The sequence below is a fragment of the Pagrus major genome, chromosome 6 (assembly GCF_040436345.1).
Source record: "Pagrus major chromosome 6, Pma_NU_1.0".
Classification (NCBI taxonomy): domain Eukaryota; kingdom Metazoa; phylum Chordata; class Actinopteri; order Spariformes; family Sparidae; genus Pagrus; species Pagrus major.
Window position 1 is genome coordinate 31,755,646 of NC_133220.1, and position 26,936 is coordinate 31,782,581.

Genomic DNA, 26,936 nt, shown 5'->3' on the forward strand with positions numbered 1-26,936 from the left:
TGTTACTGCTGCACGATGCAAAAACTAACAACCAGACAACATTTTAAAATGGTTTCACAAAATTCTTCAAAGATAAGCAGAGTTCAGGGAATCCAACTCTGACATGATAGTTGCTGTTTTTATTCCTACTGTCGTACGAGTCAAAATCAATGATCCTGGGAATATCATTAAAGACTAAATGAACTTTAAAGACCCCATTAGTGCCACAGACTGTTGGCAGCATGTCTGTTCACTAAGTGATTAATAAGTTGTATACATAACCAAGACTGAGTCTCTACAGTAGACCATCTGAAAAGTGTTTCAGTCAGACGATTATCTTTTAAAGCTGACTCGGGCTGAAACACGTAACATTAACAGCTAAGTACAAAACTTCTGTTTCACAGGGCTTGTAGCACGCTGTGGCTCTATCTCCAGCTCTACTTCTTACTCAGGCTGAAATGCAAGGCAGTAACAGCCACATATAAACTTCTTTGTATCACAGGGCCGGTGGCATGCTGTGATTAACACGAGGAGCATTTAAACTGTCATCAAATTCTGACAGCTTGACTACAATGCATTGAATATGGGATATTCAAATGCTGAACTGAAATTCTTACAATTTCTACAGAGCACTTTCAACTTGAATCAATAGCGGCAATAGCAAATGGCTCAAAGTGGCAGATAATGACCTAAAAGATTTTGGTTAATCACATTGGTTATAAATTTGATTGATGAATCAATTCTCACCACACTGCAATTGTTTGTAGGTACAAATCAACGTCTACTCCTGTAGTAGACTAGTGGGGTTAAATGTAAAGACTTTTGGCTAAAAGGTTCAAGATGTGAATCTCAAATTTTAGCACTGTCCAAATTATGCTGAAATTAATATTGCACATTTATGAATGATTGCCAACAGTACACTTCCTCACACGGAGCACCATTTATGTTGTGCTCACATCACACGAGGCACCATTATGTAGTGCTTCATGCAACAGTAATAGGGAGTTTTGGGTTAAATTTGGCTATCAATAATAATTAATGATTATCAGGGATAATTATTAATTATGATTAATAATAAGATCCAATTTACATTAGATTACCTCGGGGCACCACCCTTGAAGAAGGGAAAAGTTAGCCAATTCACCAAATCAGTCTCAGAAAAGTTATTATTGACAGAGTAGAGGTTGGCAACATTCACACTTGTACAATATTAAATAGGCAGCTTGAAGGTTCAAAGTCTTTTATTTACACAAAGATGAAAACACACTAACTAACATGTACTATATACAGGTGTGTGTGTGTATGTGTGTGGTCACTGATATCACATGTGGGTGTGATATGCTCCAGGCTCAAGGAATGTGTGTGTGTGTGTGTGTGTGTGCGTGTGCGTGTGCGTGTGCGTGTGCGTGTGCGTGTGTGTGTGTGTGTGACGTGATGCCAGGTTATAGAAGATGGTTAGTTGCATGCAAAAACCCTGAGTCTGTGTGATGCATCATTTGACAAAAAGTCGAATTAGCCGTTTAGGAAAGCAAACTACCAATAACCTGACCTGAGATCACAATAACACTCAAACAGTGGACACACATAAATTGAACACATATGCATTACATCAACCAGAGTTTAAAGTCCTGTGCTTAGCCGTGCTATGCTATGCTATCTAAGCCCAGTTCAACATTACCAGTCTTTGAAGAAAAAGTGCTGGTGGTTGCAGGAGAACGTTGGGATTCTAATTTTGAATGCTGTTCTTGCTGTGCAAGGACGGATGAAAGTCGGCAGAGGAGAAAACGGTTCGCTCCTCTCCTTTGCAAGGATAGCAGCTCGGTGCTAACTGGCTTGGTGTTCCTCAGATTGTGAAGTTAGCTGGCAAGCTTTGTGTTGCAGCTGCTGGTGCTAACTGATCAGGAATACTGGCAGGACCTCGTGTCGCTGCAGTGAGGAAAAGTTCTTTGGGCCTGCTGCAAATGCAGCTTGCAGCTCTCCGCAGCTGTTAGGCCCAGAAGAAGAGATCTTGAGGGCAGACCCATGGGGGGGAGATAGAGAGGAGCCCTTGAGGATAAGAAGTCGAAGGAGTGGAGGGCGTTAGAGTAAGAGAGAGCGTTAGAGTAAGACAGGAGAGAGCTTGAGGAGAAGAGAGGAGAGAGAACAAAGGAAGGTGCTGGAGTTTTGACTATCTGATCAGAGGGGGGTTTGTCGAACTTTTATCGTGGGACTGAGAGGGACTGAGAGCAGCCACGGAGGAACCCTGACACCGAAAAATGTGGAAGCCGTTGTTGGGAAACATCCCAACAACAGCTTTATGGAGTGTAATGTAGTAATATCCAGTTCAGTTACAAATGATTGCGCTCTTTTTTTAAATTTTGTTTTACACAACATCCACATTTTTCGGTGTCAGGGTTCCTCCATGGCTGCTCTCAGTCCCTCTCAGTCCCTCGATATTATTACTACATTACACTCCATAAAGCCGTTGTTGGGATGTTTCCCAACAACGGCTTTATGGAGTGTAATGTAGTAATATCCAGTGTAATGTAGTAATATCCAGTTCAGTTACAAATGATTGCGCTCTTTTTTTTAAACTTTGTTAAAACACACACACACACACATCACAAATTGCTTCCAAATAAAGCACAATTCAGTCATAATAACATACATAGGTAGGTAGGTAGGTAGGTAGGTAGGTAGGTAGATAGATAGATAGATAGATAGATAGATAGATAGATAGATAGATAGATAGATAGATAGATAGATAGATAGATAGATAGATAGATAGATAGGAAGGTGCTGGAGTTTTGACTATCTGATCAGAGGGGGGTTTGTCGAACTTTTATCGAGGGACTGAGAGGGACTGAGAGCAGCCATGGAGGAACCCTGACACCGAAAAATGTGGAAGCCGTTGTTGGGAAACATCCCAACAACGGCTTTATGGAGTGTAATGTAGTAATATCCAGTTCAGTTACAAATGATTGCGCTCTTTTTTTAAATTTTGTTTTACACAACATCCACATTTTTCGGTGTCAGGGTTCCTCCATGGCTGCTCTCAGTCCCTCGATATTATTACTACATTACACTCCATAAAGCCGTTGTTGGGAAACATCCCAACAACGGCTTTATGGAGTGTAATGTAGTTGTGTAATGTAGTAATATCCAGTGTAATGTAGTAATATCCAGTTCAGTTACAAATGATTGCGCTCTTTTTTTTTTAAACTTTGTTAAAACACACACACACATCACGAATTGCTTCCAAATAAAGCACATTTCAGTCATAATAACATACATAGGTAGGTAGGTAGGTAGGTAGGTAGGTAGGTAGGTAGATAGATAGATAGATAGATAGATAGATAGATAGATAGATAGATAGATAGATAGATAGATAGATAGATAGATAGATAGATAGATAGATTCATTAATCCCTGAGGGGAAATAAGGTTATCATAGCAGTGGGTACATTCAAGTACAAATACAATCAAAATACAAGGGCAAATATAGAAACAATAAAGTACTATATATAATAAAATGCTTAAGTAGCTATAAAATAAAATAAAATAAAATAAAACACTGAGGTAAATAAAATAAAATACTTAGGTATCGAAGAGTAAAGGTAAGTGGAACATAAGGTGCAAGAGGATAAGGTGCAGTATATACGAAAATAATAATTTAAAGCGCATTATTTGTGTGTTGTGGAGTGAGCGTTATAAAGTCTGATGGCACCAGGTAGGAATCAGTTCCTGTGCCGTTCCTTTAGGCAGCGGGGTTGAATAAGCCTGTTGCTGAAGCTGCTCTTAAGCTTGTCCAGAGTTTTGTGGAGGGGGTGAGAGACATTGCCCATGATTGCCAGCAGTTGTCCCAGCATCCTGTCCTCCACCACCTCCTCCAGGGTGACAAGCTTAGAGCCAACAACAGACCCTGCTTTTTTGGTGAGTTTATTCAGTCTGTTAGTGTCCTTCGTTTTGATGCCCGCACCCCAGGACAACACAGCAAAGAAGATGGTGCTCGCAACAACAGACTGATATTGTACAATAATAATGTAAATATTGTGGACTCCTCACACGGGACTAGTATTACCTGGGGACCTCTAGTATTTTGTAATAATTGTGGAGGTCGTCTGTGATCTTAATCCTGTGCGAATCTGCTATGTCCGTAATTTGTGATGTAAAAATTCCACCACAAATTACCTACCATATTTCGCCAAACACAGAGGTCATGTTATAATATTAGTCCCGTGCGAATCAGCATCTCTGTGATTTGGGGTCGTTTTTTTGTTTTTTTTTAAGGGTTTTTGTGTTTTCCATGCCTTTTTTCTGCCTTTTTCCCAGTTGAGAATTATGGAGGCTGCGTTGGCAATTATAAATGAAAGATTTGACAGCATTTTGGGTGCAAATTCAGGAGGCTCATCTAGGTACACAGCATGGAGACCCATTTGCAGAAAGAGCAAGCTCAAATCCATCAGAAGAGCGAAATCTCGAAAGATGATTAGATGGATTACATGCATGGCAGCATCTTTCAACAGGCTCACCAGTTATTATAATATTAAAAATATCCATATCTAACGGTTGTGCTGCTCCAACGAGGGCTCCGGTGTGATCGTATCCCTTTCAGAGCCTTTGTAATCCAGCCTTGTACTGCATTGTCTTTTAGGAGAAAATAAATCCATAAAAATAAATCCAACACTGAGTGTTCTTTATTTATTTATTCATTTTTCCGTGTAGAACAGTTACTGTTGTTGTTGGTTACGCAGAGCCTTGACATCATATCTGGGGGATAATGTCAGTAAATTCAAGTTAAAACACAGACTTCGCTTATCACGTGCGAATGCGCCACACAAAACACAGACATGGTGGGGGATTTTCTAAATCCCATGAGGTCCCCAGGTGATACTAGTCCCGTGCTTTAGTTTAGTAAAAAAGTTATTTTGTGCATGAGGTGTTTTTTTTTGTCCTTTAATTTTTTTGGGGGGGCACTGAAGGTGAGGTTTTCCCAGGGCGTCATGCAAGCTAGGACCACCACTGCCAAACCATGTCAAACTGTAGCTGTCTGAGTTTGTTTTTCAGGTAAATAGCACTCAGATAAGAGCACCGTAGGTGGATTGGGATTTTGAAGAGGTTATAAGAGAGCAGGGCAGTGAAGTAATGAAGAAATGTAAATTTCCAAGCGGCCAATCAGTTCCTGATTGAGTAAGTGAATTAGAGGGTGTGTGCTTCACTTCCTCTTTCACTCTGTCTATATAAATACAAGTCCCAGTCCAGTTGTTGGTAGTCAGAGTGACACATCTGAAGCTGTCTGGTCCTGAAAAACTGCTGCTTCAGGTAAGAGTGGCTGTATATTATCTGCATGGGCCCAACTTTAAACTTGAGTTATCAGAAAGTGTTATTAACAAAGGCAGATTCCAGTGTGGATAAGCTGTCCTGAAGTTGGTTCTTATGTGTTTGGTGTGAAGGATGTTTTCATACGATAGACATTCAATTACGTTCACTTGGAAGCAAACAAGTAAGACAAGTATTACACGTTTAGAAACTGTGTTAAGTAGCTGCAAAACAGATTAGGAAAGATAGTAGTGTCAGTGCTGCTTGTCTTTTTTGACTCAGGGAGAAACTAAGTGCTGACGTCTTTGAATGTCCAGTACACATAAATACAGAAAATAACACATCCCTTCCTTCACTGCACTTGTGACCCACATGGAAATGTCCTGAAGACAGATTTCCACTGCTAGTCACATGTCTTAGATCATCAGTTCAGTCCTTTGATGCATTCAGAGTCTAAATCTTTTATTCTCACATGCAACACACTAAAGTTCAAGCAAAATCAGCTGGAGAGAAAAGCATAAGATAGAATTAATTAAATGTTTCTCATTTCTCAATGACTGATAGAGCTCTTCATTGTGGAAAAACAGCACGTGACAGCCGTAGCATTTTCTTACACTGAAATACTGAAATTGTGTCTTGAAACGCGATGACTTGAATGTTCCAGAAAGTTATTTCCATCTGTAAAACCTCAAAGATATCTACACTGATTCAAATATCCATTCAGACTGGACTAAAATGGTGGCCTGCGTCTTTAATCTCAGCCTAATTCAATCAAGTGCTGATGTGGTTTCTTCTACAGGTGACAGGAATCCAAAGGCTGCACTGGAAAGTACACGTACTCAAGTAGTACAATTACAAGTATCTCTATCTCAAAATGATCTGATATACAGTGCAGAAAGATACTTTCAGAGGGAAACATAACTTAACTTTTCAGTCCACGACATTAAGTTGTTGTGGATTTAATGTTCATGTTAAGCCTTTATTAGGTGCACTTTGTAGTTTGGGGGAAGAAATTTTATTCAGAAGAGAAAGATCTTCACTGACTGATTTTTTTATGCCTAAACAAACTAAATAAACTCACTTCATGACTGAATAAACATACTGACCTTAAAGGAGGACACAGTTTCATACTGTTTTACTTTCTTTATATGTGGCGGACCCTGCCACCTTTGTAGCTTCAAACAGTGTTCTGGAGACTTTATTGACCTCTGAGAACAACTTCTTTATTTGTTTATGAAAGAAAGAAATATTTCTGAGTTTGTATTATTACATCATTAATATTGTATTACTAAAATTTCTTCTCCAAAACTACAAAGTGCCCCTTTGTAAAAATATATGATATGCTTATTAAAACACAAGACACCGTTAGAGGACGAACCAGTTGTTTCCAAAATGTTATGGCTGATCTTTTGGAAGAAGCAGGGCTCCTTGTCGCATTCCAGAGGTCTATGATTACAGTAGTACAGTAAAGAATGGCCTGAGCTTTCAGGAGAAGCCACTGAGTAAGTATCTATGTTAAGGCATCTATCTATGGGATATCTGAAGAATAAGGAACCAGTAACTTGTAATAAACAGGAGAGGTGCTCTATAAAGAGGAAGCCACGTTGCATTGCTTCCTAAATGTACTTTGTAGAAAAGCAAACCTGCCAATCACACAAAAGCAGAAATTTCTGTCAACTTCTGTCAACAATCTTGTCCTTTTTGTCTCCCAACAGTCAAGATGTCCCTGTTCTGTTGGCTGGCTCTGGTGGCATTGATCCCTATGACCTTAAGCACCGAACCCGGGGTGAAGGTCAGACTAACAGCAAAAGGCCTTGAATATGGTAAGCACTGCAGCACCGGTTTCCTCTGTCAGTTGGAAAATGACAACGATCTCTCCAGTGCTTCATCATCAAATTGTCTTGCATTTCGTTATAGGCAGACAACTGGGGATGGCGGCACTCCAGGAGGAACTCAAAACCATCCGGCTCCCTATTTTTTCAGGGAAAGAGAGGGTGCCTGTCATTGGCAGGGTCAGGTACAGGGCGTCAAAGTAAGTCACCAATTCATCCAATACTGTAAATTCTGTTGGAAAACTGGGATACTGGGAAGCCAAGTGCCTTTACAAAGAAGCATGTTGTTTCTTCCAGTATCGTTATCACGAGTGTGGGATTGCCGACATCTGCAGTGAATCTGGTGCCAGGGACGGGTATCAAGATGTCCATTAGAGGTGCCTTTATCAGTCTGCGTGGAAACTGGAGGGTCAAGTACCTCTTTATGTGAGTGTGAAAATATTTCTTCTTTAATACACTAAAATCTATTGTGTGATATTTTCTGCTGCAGCAGTGATGTCTCTCTCTTGACAGAAGGGACAGCGGCTATTTTGATCTGCATGTGGGGGCTCTCAGTATCTCTGCTAGTATTGCCATCAGCAGTGATGCGACAGGCCATCCCGTGGTCAGTACTGCCAACTGTGTGGCCAATATCGGCAGTGCTAGATTCAAATTCCACCGTGGGGCCAGGTAAAAGAAACCCTGCCATGCACTACGATTGAAGTCATGTGAATGATCAGTGTAACTTTTCGTCCTTGACACACTGCATTCTCCTCTAATTACCATGTTTGCTTTCTGTTGCAGCTGGCTGTACAATCTCTTCTCAAAATACCTTAATAGGGCTTTGCGAAGAGCATTGGAGAAAAGGGTGAGGGAAATCCTCTTAACATGTTCTTCTTCTAACTTGTTCACAACTGCTAAGAGAAACTTTTACTGAGAGCAGCCATGGAGGAAACCCTGACACCCAAAAATGTGGACGTTGTGTAAAACGGAATAAAAAAAGAGCGCAATCATTTGGAACTGAACTGTGTTTCCCAACAACGGCATTATGGAGTGTGATGTAGTAATATCCTTTATACAATCAAGTGTTTAACAAAGTGGTAAGCCTCAACCATCTGAACAACTGAGCCTTTAATACTCAATCATGACACTATCACCTGTCAGCAATGAAAATGTGGAATATTCCAAACAGGCCTTTCCCAGTCTTTTGTTGCCCCGTCCCAGTTTGTTTGAAACGTGCTGCTGGCATCAAGTTCACAATTAGCATACATTTACAGAAATCAATGAAGTATATATACTTATATATATATATATTGTGTTTCCACTGTTTTCAGTTGGGTAAATGTCAGAAAGGATTAGCAAATAATCCTTTACTTAAATGTACTACAAGAAACTTTTAACTGGTCACTTTAATACTGATGCCTCTGTATGACCTACATAAGCAAAGGAGACCATCTGCGAGAAGATTTGCTATAGTTATTACAGTTATTCTTAATGCCTGTCACCGGGTCAGATAAGTCATAATTTAAAACTATTTTTTGGAGCGGAGTGTTGAGGATGAATTGGGAGGTAGCACAGCCTGAGGAAAGAAGCTGCCCTACAGTCTGTTGGTATCGTGCAACACTAAAGCGATCCGCACTTTGTGTCGCCATCGTCATCTTTTGTCCACAGGGGGCACCAGAACCATCAGAAAAATCTAATCTAAAAAACAAAAGTAAACAATGGTGTATTCATTTTGGGGCACTTCTAAGAATAATTTTTCTCAGAATTCACTGTGTAACATCAAGTTTCTTTTGGAGTCTAACAATAGATTTTTTTCTGCTCTTCATTGTTGCAGATCTGCCCTGAGGTGACCAAGGCAGTATCTGGTATGAACCCTCGTCTGCAAAGTCTCAATGGTAAAAAAAAGAAAAAAAAATCTTTGTGTGAAATATTTGGATGTTTTGATGCTGAATATCTGAGAGACTTTCTGCCTCACTGCAGTTTTGGCCAGGGTGGACAAGCATGCAGAGATTGAATACTCCATGGTGTCATCGCCCTCAGTTACAACATCCTACATTGACTTGAACTTGAAGGTAAAAATTGCACACTGTTATACTGTACATTTAAGGACAGGTTGGTAATAAAGAAATAGACAGTCGTGGTCATATCACAACTTTTCTGCCCGTCTTTGTCATTTAGGGTGAGTTTTACAACATCGGGAACCATCAGGAGCCTCCTTTCTCCCCAAAAGCCATCTCCCTGCCGCCCCAGGTCAACAACATGGTGTACATCAGCTTGTCCGCCTACACTGCCAACTCTGCAGGCTTCGTCTACAAGAGAGCTGGAATCCTCAGCCAGGACGTCACTGATGACATGGTGAGCTTTATCCTCCAAATTTCCTAATCAATCCTCGTCATGACATCACACTGATCTACAACCTTTCTGTCACAACAGATCCCAAGATTTTCACCCATCCGACTCAACACCAAAACGTTTGGAGTCTTCATCCCGGAGGTGACACACAGATTCCGCTGATTTTATAAAAAGCATTACCTTCATTGGCGAACAGTCAGCTGTATCTTGGTGTATTTTCAGATTGCCAGGCGTTTCCCAGGCCTGATGATGAAACTGGTGGTGAAGGCAGCTAAGGATCCTGTTGTCACTTTTGAGCCTAACAAGATGACAGTTAATGTCACTGGCACAGTGACGGCCTACGCTATCCAACCCAATGGCAGGCTTTCCTCTCTCTTTGTCCTGAACTTGGTAGGTTACACAGCTGGCATGATGAAAAGGTGAACACTGTAAAAAACAAAATAAGCGAAAAAGACTTCTGTATATTGTTTTGCAGAAAAAATGTAGTCAAGGTTGTCATGCTAACCAGCTAGTCCCAATTGTCCATGGCTCCTGTGCTAATGATGTGAGCTCACAGTGCGAGCATACCCCCGCCAGCTTATTGGGCCACTAGCTACACTGCTAACTGAGCTAAGTAGGTAACTGCAGCTAAAGCTAGCAGCAGTTAACAGTTGCGATGGTAATATGCTGCCCACTATTTGTTTTTTTTGTCTGTAGTTTGAATTCAACAAGACGCCAGTTCTTACATGTTGCTCCTGTAAAGCTCAAATAGACAACTTTCTGTCAACTGTCAACTTTAGTTTCAAAAACTTAAAGATTCAAGTTTTAGTGAAGAGGAAAAGTAAATGATCTCAATAAAAGATAAGAGGTTGGCAAAAACTTTGTTGTTTATTTCAAGAGTTTGAGTTTGACTTTATGTAATTGTCTTTACAGGAGACCAGTGTCAGCGCCCGAGTGTTTCTCAGAGGAATGAGGCTGGGTGGAGCTGTCACCCTAAACAAGTGAGAAACTAAAAAAACACTACTTGCTCTCAGAAGAGAAAAGTGGGGCCAAAAGGTCTTCGTAAAAATGAACATCACAGTCTAATTTTGCCTGTCTGGTTTGCACAGTTTTGATCTGACCGTGGGGACAAGTTCTGTGGGAGCGTTTCGGGTGAGAGCTGCATTCTAACATGAGTCACCGCAGGTACCATCAGTACCAACACAACAGACTAACCCTGACTCTAACCCCCGCAGGTCAAATCCCTCGACAGCATCTTTGAAATGGTCCTCAATGTGGTGGTGATACCTGTGCTGAATGGTGAGTTCTTGCATTTTCAGTTTGTACTCTATATGAAGAAGGTGCCATATCATTACTAAATGCTCTGCTGACAGGCTTCAGGTACACAACTCTGAATCTGAACAGTGCTGTATAAAACCCAAAAGAGAAGTCAAGCCAATTGCGGACAGGCTGTGCTGGCTTCCTGTAACTTTTAAAATTGATTTCAAATTCTTTCACTTACATTCAAAGCTCTAAATAGTCTTGGACATGTTTATATTACAGAGTCATTATCATGTTATGTGTTACACCCCAATTTATAAAACTAGGAATGTGGTTTTGTTTAAAAGCAGCTATAATCGATACCGATATCAACGACAATGTGAAAATAACATGTTAATGTGAAAGGAGTCAGTCGTAATGATGAGCCTACAGAGAATTACCAGCTGAATCTGCTGCTCTCCTCAGCTTTATGGAGCTTTACATTGAGTTTCAGCTCATTGGTTACCTGTACAGCTGCAACATGTTTTAATTCACTCTCACCACAGCAGTCAGGCAGCTATTTTTTTTAGAGAAAAAGCCCTTAAAACCCACTGAACACTACCTGCTCGGTATCCAAACACAGAACGACAGTTAGAGACTAGCTGGTGAACACAGTGGAGAAAAAAAAGTTAGATATTTCCCTCAGAAGTTGGTAGAGACCAAAAAGAGAGCTAGAAGAGAGTGAATGTTGGACTTACATTCACCAGGAATCCAATTAAATAATAATGTTGCTCCATAACTGCTGGATGTGTGAATATAATAAGCAAGGTGAAAGGTGATGTGATGTCTGTCTGTTCACAACTTGTTTCTGCTGCCCCCAAGTAGCCAGAAAAAAAATGTTATTGCAGGTTAAATTAAACACAGGTGAAAGACTTGGTTGCCTTTTTTAAACAAATTTGTTTTAATTAATGTCATATTTATATAACCTCCTAGCACATTGTTAGCATCTGTGCTTATATTGCATTTCACCTTTAATTTTATTTTCTAATTGAATTACACTGCATTGTTGTTTTAGAGTTCATTTAATCCTGTGTGTTCTAGTTCTTGTTATGTTTATCTATTTCATGATGTTCACTATAATTAAAATTTAACACAAAACCCAGGCTAATATCATAATAATGTTTGTAATGTTGGACTTTGATGCTCGTTTATTAAAATGTATGAATTTTGCTTCATAGTTCAACTTGCAAAGGGATACCCACTTCCTGCACTTAGAAACATGAACCTTCTGAACACCAGGCTTCAGATCCTGAAGGTAAGAGGCTGCATGTTTTCTGCAAAACTGCATGTTTTGTGGCGAGCTGCGTTTCTTATTTGACATGGAATTTAAATGTGTAGATTATCAACAGAATTCATAACCTCAGAGCTGTTAATAACTGTTGAAACGTTTCTGTGGTGTGTTTTTCTCTAGGACAATATCCTGATTGGGACAGATGTCCAGTTCACAGGTTAAACAGCATTTCTGCAAACTCCCAGAGATTATTTCTGCACTGCACACGCCACCATGATCACAGCCAGAGTACAACTTCTCCTACAAGCCTGAGAAACAAGCATCTCCTCAATTTTTTTAAAAAAATTTAGCTTTTTTATTCTATTTTTCTGTATCTTTTAAATTTGAACTCAGACCAGGTTTTCTATATATGAAATGTAGATGAACTTGTGATCGTGTAGTAACAGGACACAGTCTGCAGGACAGGGTTTTGCAGTTTGTCACCACAATCATCTTCTTTATAATAACATGCTTCTTCCAAAGCAGATCGCAGCACTTTCTGCTGCTGACTTTGGGAAAATTCTTTCTAAAAACTCTCTGACTTTGTAGCTCACGGAACGATTTCGGCAAATGTGCTGACCCACAACATCTTGACTGCAGTCCCAGAAAAAAATGCAAAGACATCAATCAAGCACAAGACAAAACAGATAAGATACAGTAGTTTGTATTAAATAATCACTATATTTGACATCATCTTGACAGGTTTTAGTACTTTAAGCAGTTCAGTATGTACATACACATTGGTATTACTAGGGCTGCAGCCAACAATGATTTTCATATTGATTCACTAGTTGATTAATCAACTTATCATCGCAGCTCTAGTAAATACTGACTGTATAAATAACACATTGCAGTTTTCACAGCAGTCCAGGGTGACTGTAAGATGACCAAAATCCCAGTAAAACCAGCCTCTGTGTGTCTTCACTGTCAACAAGGGTAGTGTGCTAGTTTTCCAAAGGAATAAGAGTTTGTTTCCTGCGGTGTCACCTGGGTCAATCAAGGGCATGTCTCAGTCCTGCTTATGTCCGAGGCCACATGTTCATCAAGCTCGCTGTGCTTCACCGTGCCTCTCAGGGAGCTGTGACTGATGGCGCGGCCTCTCAGGCTCTGCGAGTTGGCCGCCAGTATCTATATTAAAGACACAAAGAATGAATGAGTGAATGAAGAAACCTTTTAAATGACCAGATAATGCCTTAAAGTTCTTCACTGTGTTGAAATGATGTCCTCCGACTGTTACCATTGACTATCAGCAGACTGTTTGTTCATGCTGGTTACTGAGACATTCATGAATTTTATGTGATTTTAATAAAGACGCCTAAATCTGAACACCTGGGATTGATTTCTCATTTTAGAAGAAGAAGAAGAATCTTTATTTATGTCACATATCATACAACGTACAACATGGTGAAACTGGCACTCTGCATTGAACCCATCCCAGGGGAGCGGTGGGCAGCGTATGCGCCTGACTCCAGATCTTAACCAGTGCCTTGATCAAGAGCACTGACTGGAGAGGAAATGTACATGTTTTTATCTCGAATGAGTGTAGAGTTTTTTACACTGGTAAAAAAACATATTAGTGCTCTTTGGTGCAAAAAGCAAAGGCCATCCACACCAAGAAGGATCATTATCATTATAATGATAACAATGTGACAATCCAGCACCTGCTGCATGCTCCAGCTGTGTCGGCATCTTAGGAAAATAGTTTCAGATGACCTGTTACTGCTGCACGATGTAAAAACTAACAAACAAACAACATTTTAAAATGGTTTCACGAAATTCTTCAAAGATAAGCAGAGTTCAGGGAATCCAACACTCTGACATGATAGTTGCTGTCTTTTATTCCTACTGTCGTACGAGTCAAAATCAGTGATCCTGGGGATATCATTAAAGACTAAATGAACTTTAGAGACCCCATTAGTGCCACCGACTGTTGGCAGCATGTCTGTTTACTAAGTGATTAATAAGTTGTATACATAACCAAGACTGAGTCTCTACAGTAAGTAAGTAAGTAAGTAAATTTAATTTATATAGCACTTTTCATAGATAAAATCACGAAGTGCTTTACAACAAGGATAAAATGCAATAGAATACAGAGATCACAACAAAAAACACACAATGGCACAAATCCAGGTAGCTTCACAGAGGTCCCAGAACATCAACATCAGTAAAAAGCCTGTCTAAAAAGATAGGTTTTAAGTTCTCTCTTAAAACCTTCAGTGGACTCTATGCTACGTAAGGTCAATGGTAGTGCATTCCAGAGGCGAGGGGCAGTGGCCTGGAAAGAGCAATCACCTCGTGTTTTAAAATGAGTGCAGGGGACCATCAAGAGTTTCTGATCTGATGACCTTAAAGAGCGTGAGGGAGAGTAGGGTCTCAGTAGCTCCATGATGTAGGAGGGAGCTTGGTCATGGAGGGCTCGAAAAGGAGGTACTAAAATCTTAAAATGAATCCTAAAATTAATTGGTAACCAATGTAGGGAATATAAAATTGGGCTGATATGATCCCTTTTCTTCGATCCAGTTATGAGCCTTGCAGCTGCATTCTGCACAGTTTGAAGGCGAACAAAGGCATGAATTATCATCTCCATTTCAGGTCTTGAAATCATGGACCTCAGTTTAGCAATATTCCGCAGATGATAGAAGCAGTTCTTCACCAACTGTTTACAGTGGTGGTCCAGAGACATGTCCTTGTCAAACACAACACCTAGGTTACGTAAGCTAGGTTGGACAGAGAGACCTAACTGACCAAAATGCTGCTTTATGGGGGGACTGGCACTATCTGGGGCAATAATCAGTGTTTCAGTTTTGGCATAGTTCAGTTGAAGAAGGTTGTCATTTAGCCATTTTTTGATGGCAGTCAAACAGGCAATTAGGTTGTCTAATTTATGCAGCTCAGTCTCCTTGAAAGAGCAGTAGAGCTGAACATCATCAGCATATAGATAATAAGAGACATCACTGAACTCACTGATAATCTGTCCAAGAGTGGTCATGTAAAGCAAGAAGAGAAAAGGGCCGAGGACTGATCCCTGTGGGACCCCACAGGCTAGCCCTGTCGGGTCAGATAATAACTGATTTACATGGACCAGAAAACTCCTGTCAGTCAGATAGGACCTGAACCAATTTAAAACAGTGCCAGTAATCCCAAAAGTGTCTCTGAGTCTATTTAATAAGACTTTATGGTCCACCGTGTCAAATGCAGCGGTTAGATCTAACAGTACCAGGACTGTATGTTGACCAGAGTCTGCTGCCATCAGGACATCACTTGAAACTCTAATTAAGGCAGTCTCAGTGGAGTGTTTTTTCCGGAAACCTGATTGGAAGGTGTCAAAGATAGAATTTTCATCAATAAAGGCAGTTAATTGTTCGGCTACTACCTTTTCTAGAATTTTGGCCAGAAAAGGGAGCTTTGAAATGGGCCTATAATTTTTCAGATCAGCAGGGTCCAAGTTTGGTTTCTTTAATTTAGGTTCCACTGCTGCTTGTTTAAAGAAAACTGGGACAACGCCAGTTTGGAGAGATTGATTTATAATCTCTACAATGCAGGGGCCAATAAAGCCAAAAGTGTTAAGGAACAGTGATGTCGGAAGTATGTCCAGAGGGCTAGAGGACGGAGTCATGGTGGCAAGGAGCGCACTGATGTCTGACAGTGTGACCAAAGAAAACAAGGACCAGTTGCACCGGGGAGGCTGAATAGTGCAAGGGTTTGAAACAGTTAGAGGAATGTTGGCCCTAATGTCATTTATCTTGTTTACCATAAAGCTGGCAAAAGCATTACAATCAGTCGTAGAGGAGACTGGGGCAGTGGGGACATTTGGGGATGTAATGGAGCTAATGGTATCAAACAGAAACTTAGGGTTTCTTTTATTAAGAGAGATAAGTTTGGCAAAATAAGCAGTTCTTGCTGTTTTTAGCGTATTGTTTAAAACTAATCTCAGATCCTTGAGGTACAGCCTGTGGACCTCTAGCTTTGATGCTTTCCACAGCCGCTCTGCCTTGCGGCAGCTTCTCCTATGATTTTGAATCTCTTCATTTATCCAAGGGCAGGGCTTCCTTAGAGAGGTGGATCTTGGTTTGATTGGAGCTACTTTATCAATAACAGACTTGCATCGAAGATTAAAACACTGTACCAGTGAATTTACATCATCATCATCATCATCATCACAGTCATCATCATCGTTTGAAGCAGGCTCAGCATCAAACAAGGAAATAAAGCTCTCAACAACTGATTAATAAAACGTTTCTTTCCTTGAGCAAAACATGGTAGGTGCTTCTCAGCGTATTCCATAATCAAAGGAGACACAGCTGTGGTCACTGACAAGAGAATCCTCCACATGTAGATTTTCAACAGTCAATCCATGTGAGAAGACAAGGTCCAGTGTATGTCCCTTAGTGTGTGTGTGGGACCAGAGACATGCTGCACAAAGTTAAAAGACTCAGTGATATTTAAAAGCTCAGCAGCAGTGTTAGATGACTGAACATCTATATGAATATTAAAATCACCAATAATTAGGACCTTATCCAGTTTGATAATAGAAGTTAAAAGTTCAGTGAAGTCGGATAGAAACCCACTAGCTAGGCCAGGAGGGCGATAGATTAAAATGCAGTAAAATGGGTTTTGTTCATTTATCTTAGTCACTTGAAGCTCAAACGAGGGGAAACAGTCAGAGTTCACCAACCTAATTTTGAGGCGGTCACGGAAGACAACAGCGAGGCCCCCGCCGCATCCTGTGAGGTGGGGTGTAGCAACAAAAGAGTATTCCGGGGGAAACAGCTCCTTTAAGTGGATAAATTCCCCGTGCTGCTGCCAAGTTTCAGACAGGAACAGGAAATCAAGATCTTTCTGGATGAGCAAATCATACAGGAGAAAGGATTTGTTTGCAATGGAGCGTGCATTGAGTAAGGCCATCTTGGACCGTGAAACCACCGTGACGTCACCGCCAGCTGACTGAGATCTGACGGCTGACAGACAGCTGACCTGCGGAGCGACGACACGCCATGGGCAGAGACTGCGGTAGACCTGGGAATACCGGGGTAGAGGCTGAGGGTCATTGTCCTCCTCGGTTTCTCGCAAGGAGATGGGACGCAGGTAGCTCGTGGGTTCCGCCCGGTCATACACGGGAGGGAACTGCCTGCTCCGCCTCAGCCACACCTGGACGCCGGCCCTGGATCCGCGTTTCCGCAGTCTTCTGCGAAGTGGAGGCAGCAACAGCCCCCCGAGCGACAGGTCAGCGCAGACAGACGGGGGAGGTAAGAAGTTGTAGCCCCAATTTGCACTGAATTCTTCCATAGAGTTTCTGATGTGTAGTAGCATGGTCCGATCATAGCACAGGCTGGAAAGGCAGGTTGATAGGACTTGTGAAAGTGTCAGGACAAGAATCAACGTAAAGAGACGAGACGCCGAGGCAGCGGCCGTGCCAGTCACAGGCGCCATGCTGCTGTCTGAGTAGACCATCTGAAAAGTGTTTCAATTAGCCAACATAAAAGAGGTCAGCTACAGGTAGAAACCAATATTATCAGCACTCCTGCAACAATTATTTTGTAGAAAAATGTCTCCAGAATCAAACTAATTGATGCCTCTGTAAATTCAGATGGATTCTGATTGGCTGTCAGTGATCATTTTCTTTGGGATCACTGACCGCCAATCTGTCTTTGACTTTATAGTTGTGGTATGGACTCCACCATGTGCTTGAGTTAGAAAATTGTTTTATCTGTTATTTATTTTACATATAGTATATTGTTATAGTTCTTGTTCTTGGTGTGGAAGACCCTTAACATTATTTCTGAATGACCTTAAAACATATCTTTCTGTACTATCAGCCAATTAATATCAATATATGTCTTAAACTAAAATCTACCAGTCAGGCTTGATTTAATAAAACATGTAACCAAGTGTGTGACTTTTTAAAGTTATACTACCTTCACCAGCACATAGTCTCCAGCAGTGACCGCTGCAGTGTTGGACTCTGCAGGCTGAACAGAAACATCTTCTTTGGGGAAAATCACTTTCATGTTGCCATCAGTTCTCCCACACAGGTCCTGAGCAGATCTTTTACTCTCCTGCATAAAAATGGAAAGCAGAGATGAGCGTTGTTGCCTGGTAACATGTTGCAGTAGCCCGGTACACTGGAACAGGACTTCCTCTTTCATCCAGGTGGACAAGGGTTTCTCATTCATGATTCAATGTCTGCATTTCTATAGGAGCCAATCAATCACCTCCCTCACATTATGAGAACGAGGTCAAAGTATTAACAAGAGTCTACAGCCAGGGGCGGAGTGGTAATCGGGACGATCGGGATTTTTCCCGGTTGGCCGATGAATTTGCGCGAAACAGCCCACAGATTATTCTAAGCGGCCGTGAGACAACCGCGGCCGACCCTTGGGTTCCTCGAAATTATTGACGTTATTTAAATTCTCCGCGAAAATCTCTAAGATCTACTATATTAGAGTAATTTGAAAGTCCAACCAATATTTATGCCACTTGCTCACTCTCTATATCTCAGTCATGGTTACCCTGCACACTCATCTCTGATCTCTCCCATCAATCTACTGATTTTTGTGTAGCCTATCTTAATTTCATTCTTCTTATTCAGGCGTTACAGAACTTTCATGGTCACTTAAATTAACGTAGAATGGAGCAAAGCCTTCTGGGAATGGGAGGGCCTATCACGCTGCGTTTATCCAATGAACCGATTGCAATCACGCGAGACCTAGCTTAACTAGCGAGTTGTGATTGATAGCCGACGTTGAAAATGGCAACAGGTGGAGATGATATTGATACAGCAGGTGGAGATGATATTGTCGCGGATTTATTGTGATAGGCCATGATAGTGGCTCTGTGAGGCAACGCCTGCTTTGAGCTAAATGCAAATGTCACCATGCTAACATGAAGATGCTGAGGGAGGGTAATGTTTCCCATGTTCACTATCTTAGTTTAGTGAGTTAGCACGCTACCATGTACTGACGACACCCAGCTCTACCTTTCTTCCAAACCCACCTCCACCTTCCCGCCCTCCTCCCTCTGTGACTGTTTACAAGAAATCAAAACCTGGTTCTCTTCCAATTTCCTGAAACTCATAGGTGATAAAACCGAGGTTCTCCTCATTGGTTCCAAATCCACTCTCACTAACACTCCAAGTTTCACCATCCCCATCAATAACTCCTCTGTTTGCCCCTCCCTACAGGTTAAGAGTCTGGGTGTCGTTCTTGACAGTACTCTCTCATTTCAAACCCACATCAATAACATTACCCGGTCAGCCTATTACCATCTACGCAACATCAACCGCCTCCGTCCATCCCTTGCTCCCAACTCCACTGCCATCCTGGTCCACACTCTGGTCACATCCCGCCTGGACTATTGCAACTCCCTTCTCTTTGGTCTCCCCCACAAGTTCATCCATAAACTCCAATTGGTTCAGAACTCTGCCGCCCGCATCATCACCAGGATCCCATCCATCAATCACATCACACCTGTTCTGCAACAGCTTCACTGGCTTCCAGTCAAATTCCGCATGGACTTCAAAATTCTGCTCCACTCCTTCAAGGCCATCCATAACCTCTCCTCCATACCTCTCTGACCTCCTCCACATCAACACCCCTTCCCGGACACTCAGATCAGCCTCATTGTGCCTCCTGCCTGTCTGTCCACCATCGGGGCCAGAGCCTTCAGCCGCTCTGCCCCCCGTCTCTGGAACTCCCTCCCCCAAAGCATCAGGAACATTGACTCATTCTCCACCTTCAAATCCCATCTGAAAACAGAAAACATTTTAAACAAGCCTACTCCCTCTAACTCTCTTTGCCCCCCCCCCTGCATCTCTCATTTTTGAAGATTGCAGATTTGTTTTTAGTCATTTAGTATTTTTTATTTTGTTGTTATTTGTTTTATTGTTTTGTAAGGTGACCTTGAGTGCCATGAAAGGCGCCTCCAAATAAAATGTATTATTGTTATTATTATAATTACTGATCAGCATTAAATCCAAAGTATAGCTGAGGATGATGAAGTTTTAAGTATGTGTCAGCCACGCCTGCAGTACTCACTCCCTCCACCAGGACAAGCTGTTTGCTGCCGATGAGAGCAGCGTTGACCCTTGCAGCTTCCTCTCTGAACACACTGGCTGTGTCCCAATTCAGGGTCTGCATCCTTCGAGGACGCAGCCTTTGCGGTCTCTGAAGGCGAGTCCTTCGGAGAGACCTTCGAAAGCCGCGTCCACCGTTGTTAAATGGGACGGTCTAGCCTTCGGAGCATTTCCTGGTTGCGTCACCAGATGTTCCCGCCCCTTACTCTTACGTCACGACTATGAATGAAGAGATGCATTATTATAGGTCTGTTTTGGTTCAAATCTATCAAACGTGTACATTTATCTGTGTGTGTACAAAAATTAATGACAAAATGTGTCAAATCTAAAATTAAATTATCAACATTACAAAATAAACATTAACCCATTGGTGAATAACAACTACATTTACCATAGCATTACCAGTGTCACGTATTTTAACTGAAAGTTCAAATTTGGAGGTTTTATAGTCCCTTGAAGTTTAACATATCTGGCGTTGGATGTTCAAATGACTAAAAACCGAGTATAAACCCAATACTTACATTTAAATGTCAAGTCTGCGCCACTTGATGTCGCCATTTTCTCTTGCTTCCTCTTCTGTTTTGGGACTGAGCAGCAGTGCGCAAAGGATCTTGGGATATGGGAGGCCGCAAAGGATAGTAGCAGTGTGTCCTACAAAAAGAGGGAAAGGAAGGCTGCATTTGTGGGGTGCATTTGAAGGAGCCTTCCAATTGGGACAGCCTTCGCGCACCGTTGTGACGTAATTGGCCTTCAAATGCGCCCTTCGAAGGATGCAGCCCCTGAATTGGGACACAGCCACTGATACACTCCTCCAGCCACCGCTGCTTCACCTCGGCTGGCACATCGTCCTGTAGCCGATGGAAGGCGTGTGTTTTCTGAGAGAGAAACATTTAAACTAGATTTTATAGGGCATCTGAAAAGAACGCCTGAAAATAACGGCTTGGATTTCACTGTGAAATACAGAACAGTTTTGTGGTATCACGAACAGTGTGGACACACAAAAGCTCACCTTTCTCATACTGTAGGCAAACAGGAAGCCCACATTGTAGCCCACCTCTCTGATCAGAGACAGAGTCTGCTGGTGGTCGTCCTCCGTTTCCCCACAGAAGCCTGAGATGAAGTCGCTGCTGAGACTCACCCCTAACACACACACACACACACACACACACACACACACACACACACACACACGTCATTCATGTTAAACACAGAAAACATACTACTTTATCTTAAACAAATTATGAGCAGGGAAGTGCAACATGGCTGTGATACACAAGTAGTTTTACGTTTACTTAAGTAAGCTGTCTTTAAAGTAACAGTGCTTTTACTTGAGTAAACTATAGTACTAGTACGCTTTCCATCCTTGCAATTTAAATTTAAAAAATGTTGTTTTTTGTGGCCTACCTGGGATAATTCTCTTGACATTCTTTACCAGATCAAGGTAGGCCTCTCTTGTGTAGCTATAAATTTAAATTACAGTATTTTTTAGGAAACTAATTGCTTTGATGACTTAATTTGGGAATAAAGCATAGTGGTCTCTTACCCACGGCGCATCGCTTTTAGGACCTTGCTGCTCCCACTCTGGGCTGGAAGGTGGATCTGCTGACAAATGTTCCCTCGCTCTGCAATCAGATGCAAAACCTGACAACACCAGCACACAGACCAGGTCAGGAAGTCTCAATTATCCAAGTTAATACAGGAAAAATAAAGAAGCAGGATTTTGTAGGGAAGTGTGATCAAATAGGAAAAAGACAAGTTTTTTAGTGCTTAATTTTGTTGTAATTTAGTGCTTTTGAGAATGCATATTCAGCTGCTGCTGTCTTCAGCAGAATTGAAAGTGTAACTGGGTTGAAATTATATCTTTATTTTTACGTTTGAAATGTCACCAAATCCTGATGAATATTGTTTTCTATATGTTTAAGATGTGTTTTATTGCCTATATTCATGTCTGAATGTTGTAGTCAGACCAAAGTGTTAATACCTCTACTGTCACTTTCAGAGGTTGCAGGCCTTGTGCCGTCATCCGGTGCTTCTCTCAGTCGCGCCAAACTAGCTGAGAGGAGGTAATGTATTATTTTGCTCGTCATTTTTGAACATTTATTTCGGTTTTTGGACAATGCAAACCTTGTTTTATGCATGTATAAATGTTAGTCTCTAGGTTGTGAACATGCAGTTAATGTGTCAATTGAATATAAACCTTGTAAACAGACTTTTTGCAAGCTTTAAAGTAGACATGTTTCCACATGCTAGTCTACAGGAATTCTGTATGTTTATCTGCTAAAAGGAGCTTGAGACCTGTGTGCTGTGTGGAGGAGACTGCATGTTACAGAGCCTTATGTGTTTTTCTGTTGATTTGTACAGACAAATCCACTGTTCTACCTTCATTTAAAGAGCAACCAGCAGCAGGTCGTGGTCCCGGTCCTTCCTTCATTCAGCACAACATAGAACACAACGCAGAACATACAAGGGTTAACAGATGTGCATCCAATCTGATATGAAACTGTTAAAGACAATGCACGCCCGTTACAAAAGCAAGTGAAGTGTAACATGTCCCTGCTGTTTCTTTCCTGTTGTTTGTGCACACATTTTTTCTTGTTTTGTTCAGTACACTTTTTATATTCTTTATCTTCTTTCTATACATGTTGCATGGCCACCTGGTGGTCATACTTTGTAATTATTGTAATTTCTCACCCGTGAATTCATCAGAATCAGAATTCCTTTATTTGTCCCGCAAATGGGGAAATTTCTTTGTCACAGCAGCCAAAGGACAGTAATTACAATAAACAATAATAAAAAGTAAAAAATGAACAATATATTAAGAAGATAAGAAATGGAATTGACTTGTATATACATAATATTTACAATATGAACAGTGTAATTATAAACATTTGCCTTCCACTCATGTTTTTGTAATTATCTAGGATCTATTAAACGGGAGACTGTGCTGAGTGTGTCACCCTGAAGAAGGCTGTTTGTGTCTCTACCCGTGGATTGTTACTGAGCTTGTTTTTGACATTCATGGTCTACATCTTTAAGAATTTCACCATGAAACAGCCATCTGAATAAAGGCTGTTTTTCTTCTTTTGTTTTCCATATCAAAGAGCACCTGCATCACGCTTTGTTTGAACTTCCGAACCCTTTCTGTTTGTGTACTGTGTACCTCGTCAGGGAATTCCTTGGGATGAGGGGAAGTGAATCTGATCCTCATGTCGGGATCGATGCGTGACACTCGGTCCAGCAGGTCGGAGAAGCGCAGACCTCCCTGTTTAGGTCTGTAGACGGTCTTGAAACCCCGGCTGAGCTGGGTCAGGTCTGAGCTGCAGAACTGTTCCTCTGACGTGTCTCTGTAGCTGTTCACGTTCTGACCCAGTAAAGTCACCTCCTTCACACCCTGAACAAAAACACCCAACACACACATACACACATTATTTATTCACGACATTCATTTTCAGTGCTGAGCTTACACTAATATGTAAATTTGAGCATCGTTTTCAGCTCTTCATTTTACTCATTTTTAAAGCACCACGTTATATGACTGACCTCCTCATCATCATCTACAGTGTACAATGTCACAGCCTTCCTTACTATTCTAGTATTGCTCTAATTCCATCAGCTCACACCTGCCATTAAAATGCGTCTCAAGTGACCACTTGTGATCAGATATCACAATAAACACGTACATCACTGAGACAAATAGACAAATATTTTACACAAAGAAAGAAATTGTTGTATAATGTTTGTCAAATTTACAAGAAGGTCCAAATGATTAAGAATTTGTCAGAGACAGCGTTTCACTAACTTTATAAAGTTTCTCCTGACACAACGACCCACAAAACTAAGTGATTTTTAAGGGAGTCTTGGGATTTTCTACATGGGCGACAAAAGAGTGTCCTATATCGGTTACTGTTTCCTGTATTTGTAAAATTCTGCAAGTTTACTGTCAATAAAATGTTGTCTTCTTTCATAAATTAAGAGTAAATTGTGAAATCTGTTGAAACAGTGTGTTCAAACAGCTGATGAATGTTGACAGGTAAGACGCACTTTAGACACAGAAGCAGACAAGCTGGTACAGGGATGCTGCGACAAACCGATACTTTTCACAATGAAAGAAACAATTTCATGTTTTGCAATTGATGCCGAATTTACCAAAATAATGGAATTTTCCGTAGCCATTTTGCAAAGTTTTTTAAGTTTCTGCTAACCCAACTCTTAAAATCACACAATTTGTGAGGAGTCTGGTGATATTGCGGTTACAGTGAACCACATGGTTCTGTAATCCATTCTGCCTGTTGTTGTTGTTGATGTCAGTTCAGTAGGCTGTCAGTGTGGCCCAGGATGCATGTGCGTACACATTGCTCAACGTTGCTCGCCTGAAGACCTCCGTCAGCTACAGTCAAGAGGCGGGGAAGGTCCCGGTAGGCGTCTGGACCAGTAAGAACATCTACCAGCTTCTCCCGCTCCAAAAGCTCCGTCTTCAGCCTCTCTGCCATGCACCCTGGACAAACACAACCATTGATCTACATTTGTAGCCTCTGTAAGACAGCCCAAGCTGTGCACATTAGTGAACTAACTTACCTAAAATCCCAATTTTCATTGGTGTTTGCGTCTTTAACCGTCTCTTCTTCATAGCTGTTAGTTGTTGTAGTCTATTCCAGATAGTTTGTTCAGCCTTTTCTCTGTTAATAGAAGAGTTAGTAGGTGTATCTGATTTAGTCCCATGAAAACTCCGGTAACATTTCAAAGAGCTTGATTTTAGGTTTGTGACATGATCTTACCTTATGGAGCATGTTACCAGCAGGACAACATCTGCCTGTGAGCACAATGATATTTTTAGTCAAATGTTTTGTCACAACTAACGTTAAAACTGTAGGAAGTTAAAGTTCTCCTGTACCTCACTTATGTCAACCGTGCGTAGGTATCCCTTCCCCTGTAGTATGGACCAGGCTATGTCTGTGTCGTTTACATTCATTTGACATCCATAGGTTTCAAAATACACTGTAACATTGAGTCAAAACAGCAGTTCAGCATTTCTCCCAAACACTAAAAATTAACTTGACTTGATTTTTTTTTTTCTGCTCCAAGTCCTCAGACAGATAAGTAATAGCATAAGTCTTCTTAACTGAAACTCCTCTGATGAAATCCTGAAAGCTTGGACCAGAGGATACCTGGGACTTGAACCTGTCTACAGTTCTCCTCCTCTCTTTGGAAGTCACACTGGTTTTAGCTAAATTAGAACAATATCTGGGTCGGATACACCTGGTGGGTTTCCAGTGTTGGGAAATGGTAAACAAGGGTTTTAAAGTCCTTTTAAATACCAAGAGAAGTATCTCCTCATTCCACTGTAACGTGATAGAAACCCGGAAAACGCGTTGAGCTGCCAAAAAATACGAATGTTATTTAATAATACCGGTCGGTAATAATGATCATTTTGAGAACGGAGGCGGAAATGCTATCTATATATATTACTACTGGCACTACCACAACTATCACAACCAATATTTGTGTCGGACATTAGCCCGGAGCAACAGGAGCAACTGTTAGCCTGATTATTTTGATTATTATTCATTCTGATAATTTTCTAACATGGCGCCAGGAGCCAAATATCGTACCTAAACGATATCACCATTACACGGTTATATGCTAAAGGCCTGACGGTGGATAAAAATGGGCTGTCCTGCTCAGCAAAGACGGAACGAAGAGACAGATAGTCCTCTTGCATCGCAACAGTCCGTTAGTAAAAGGTGTCCTCCGGTACGTCCAACTTCACGGTCCGTCTAAAAACCTTCTTGACGTTCCGGACATCAGCGAAAATAAGCTTCAGAGCTTCATTTGAATGTATCACTAAAATCTTGAATCGGCCATAAAAGCTGAACTCTTGTATATAAGAGATACGTACTTAGTTTTCACCTTATGGTCCCAAGCTGGAGCCCGAGGATGAGGGGTCGATGGGGGAGGGAAGGAGTTGGGTTCAATTAAAATAAAAAATAAAACTAACAGTTCTAATAACTCCTCTTCACAGAAATGATTCCAGTGACAGAATATGATGATATGTCTGATCATCAGAATAAAAACACTCACCATTATCTTTGCTGTCACTCCATCTGTATCACCAACTGTTAAATACAAGGAGTGCACAACATAAATGATTAAAACAATGCAGTCTGAATCAGAACTGCTCATTTAAATGTATTCTAGTTATGAGGCTGCAATGCGTCTTTTCATCATATCCACTCTGGTAGAAACTGTGATTCTGTTTGTTTTTCCCACCAGGTTCTTATGCTTTGAAGGTATGAAGGCATTTGTATTTCCTTGAGGAGGAATAGTTGAAGACACTATTTTAGTGAACATTTTGCACAAAGGATTTAGGAGATGGTAATGTAATGGCTCTAATAGTCAAAGGCAACACACAATCTATCTCTTTTTTGTGATGCAGGGAGTCAAATTCCCCCAAAATTCCATCAAAGAGGAAAGACTCAAGGAGATATGATATGTCACCAAACAACTAAACACAACATTGAATAAAATATTTGGAGATTTGAGACTGGAACAAGCCCCCAACAAATCTCCCCTAGATGGTGTCCTGGGATACTCTCAAAGGGGACAACAGATCAAGCGGTGAGTCTAAAGATATTGACATGTCCTAACTGGTGACCCACAAGTTGGTGAACTGTATAAAGAACATCTTAGGATAACCTTTCGTAGAGGAAGAAACCTCGAAGACAAATGGGTACACTCAAATTGTCTCCATATTAAATCAACCCGACTGGTGTCAACCTTACCAGAAGGCGATTTCAAATGTGGACAGTGCACAATACCACCTCACAACTAAGTGTTTTTCTTTTCACCACCCTGTATCAAGAAATAGGTACAAAATC

The 26,936-nt window shown here is 41.2% G+C and overlaps 2 protein-coding genes across 2 annotated transcripts; one reads left to right on the plus strand and one right to left on the minus strand.

The window, feature by feature from the left end:
* Positions 1-5,209: 5,209 nt before the first annotated feature.
* LOC140997819 (bactericidal permeability-increasing protein-like) lies at positions 5,210-13,316 on the plus strand. The gene is made up of 16 exons (XM_073467855.1): positions 5,210-5,279; positions 6,992-7,099; positions 7,194-7,308; positions 7,406-7,534; positions 7,622-7,777; positions 7,892-7,955; positions 8,925-8,985; positions 9,071-9,162; positions 9,269-9,445; positions 9,524-9,583; positions 9,665-9,832; positions 10,355-10,422; positions 10,531-10,573; positions 10,657-10,720; positions 11,899-11,975; positions 12,132-13,316. Exons 2-16 carry the CDS (start codon positions 6,997-6,999, stop codon positions 12,171-12,173), a joined length of 1,419 nt encoding a protein of 472 aa, XP_073323956.1. The 5' UTR covers positions 5,210-5,279; positions 6,992-6,996; the 3' UTR covers positions 12,174-13,316.
* On the minus strand, positions 12,639-25,543 carry LOC140997965 (mitochondrial tRNA methylthiotransferase CDK5RAP1-like). Its single transcript, XM_073468063.1, has 13 exons — positions 25,182-25,543; positions 24,953-25,056; positions 24,837-24,871; positions 24,637-24,737; positions 24,380-24,556; positions 23,222-23,490; positions 21,605-21,702; positions 21,466-21,521; positions 21,071-21,201; positions 20,861-20,936; positions 20,024-20,100; positions 17,906-18,046; positions 12,639-13,118 (listed from the first exon to the last, which is right to left on the minus strand). Coding segments are annotated over exons 1-13 (1,398 nt in total). The 5' UTR covers positions 25,183-25,543; the 3' UTR covers positions 12,639-12,986.
* Between the last annotated feature and the right edge of the window lie 1,393 nt (positions 25,544-26,936).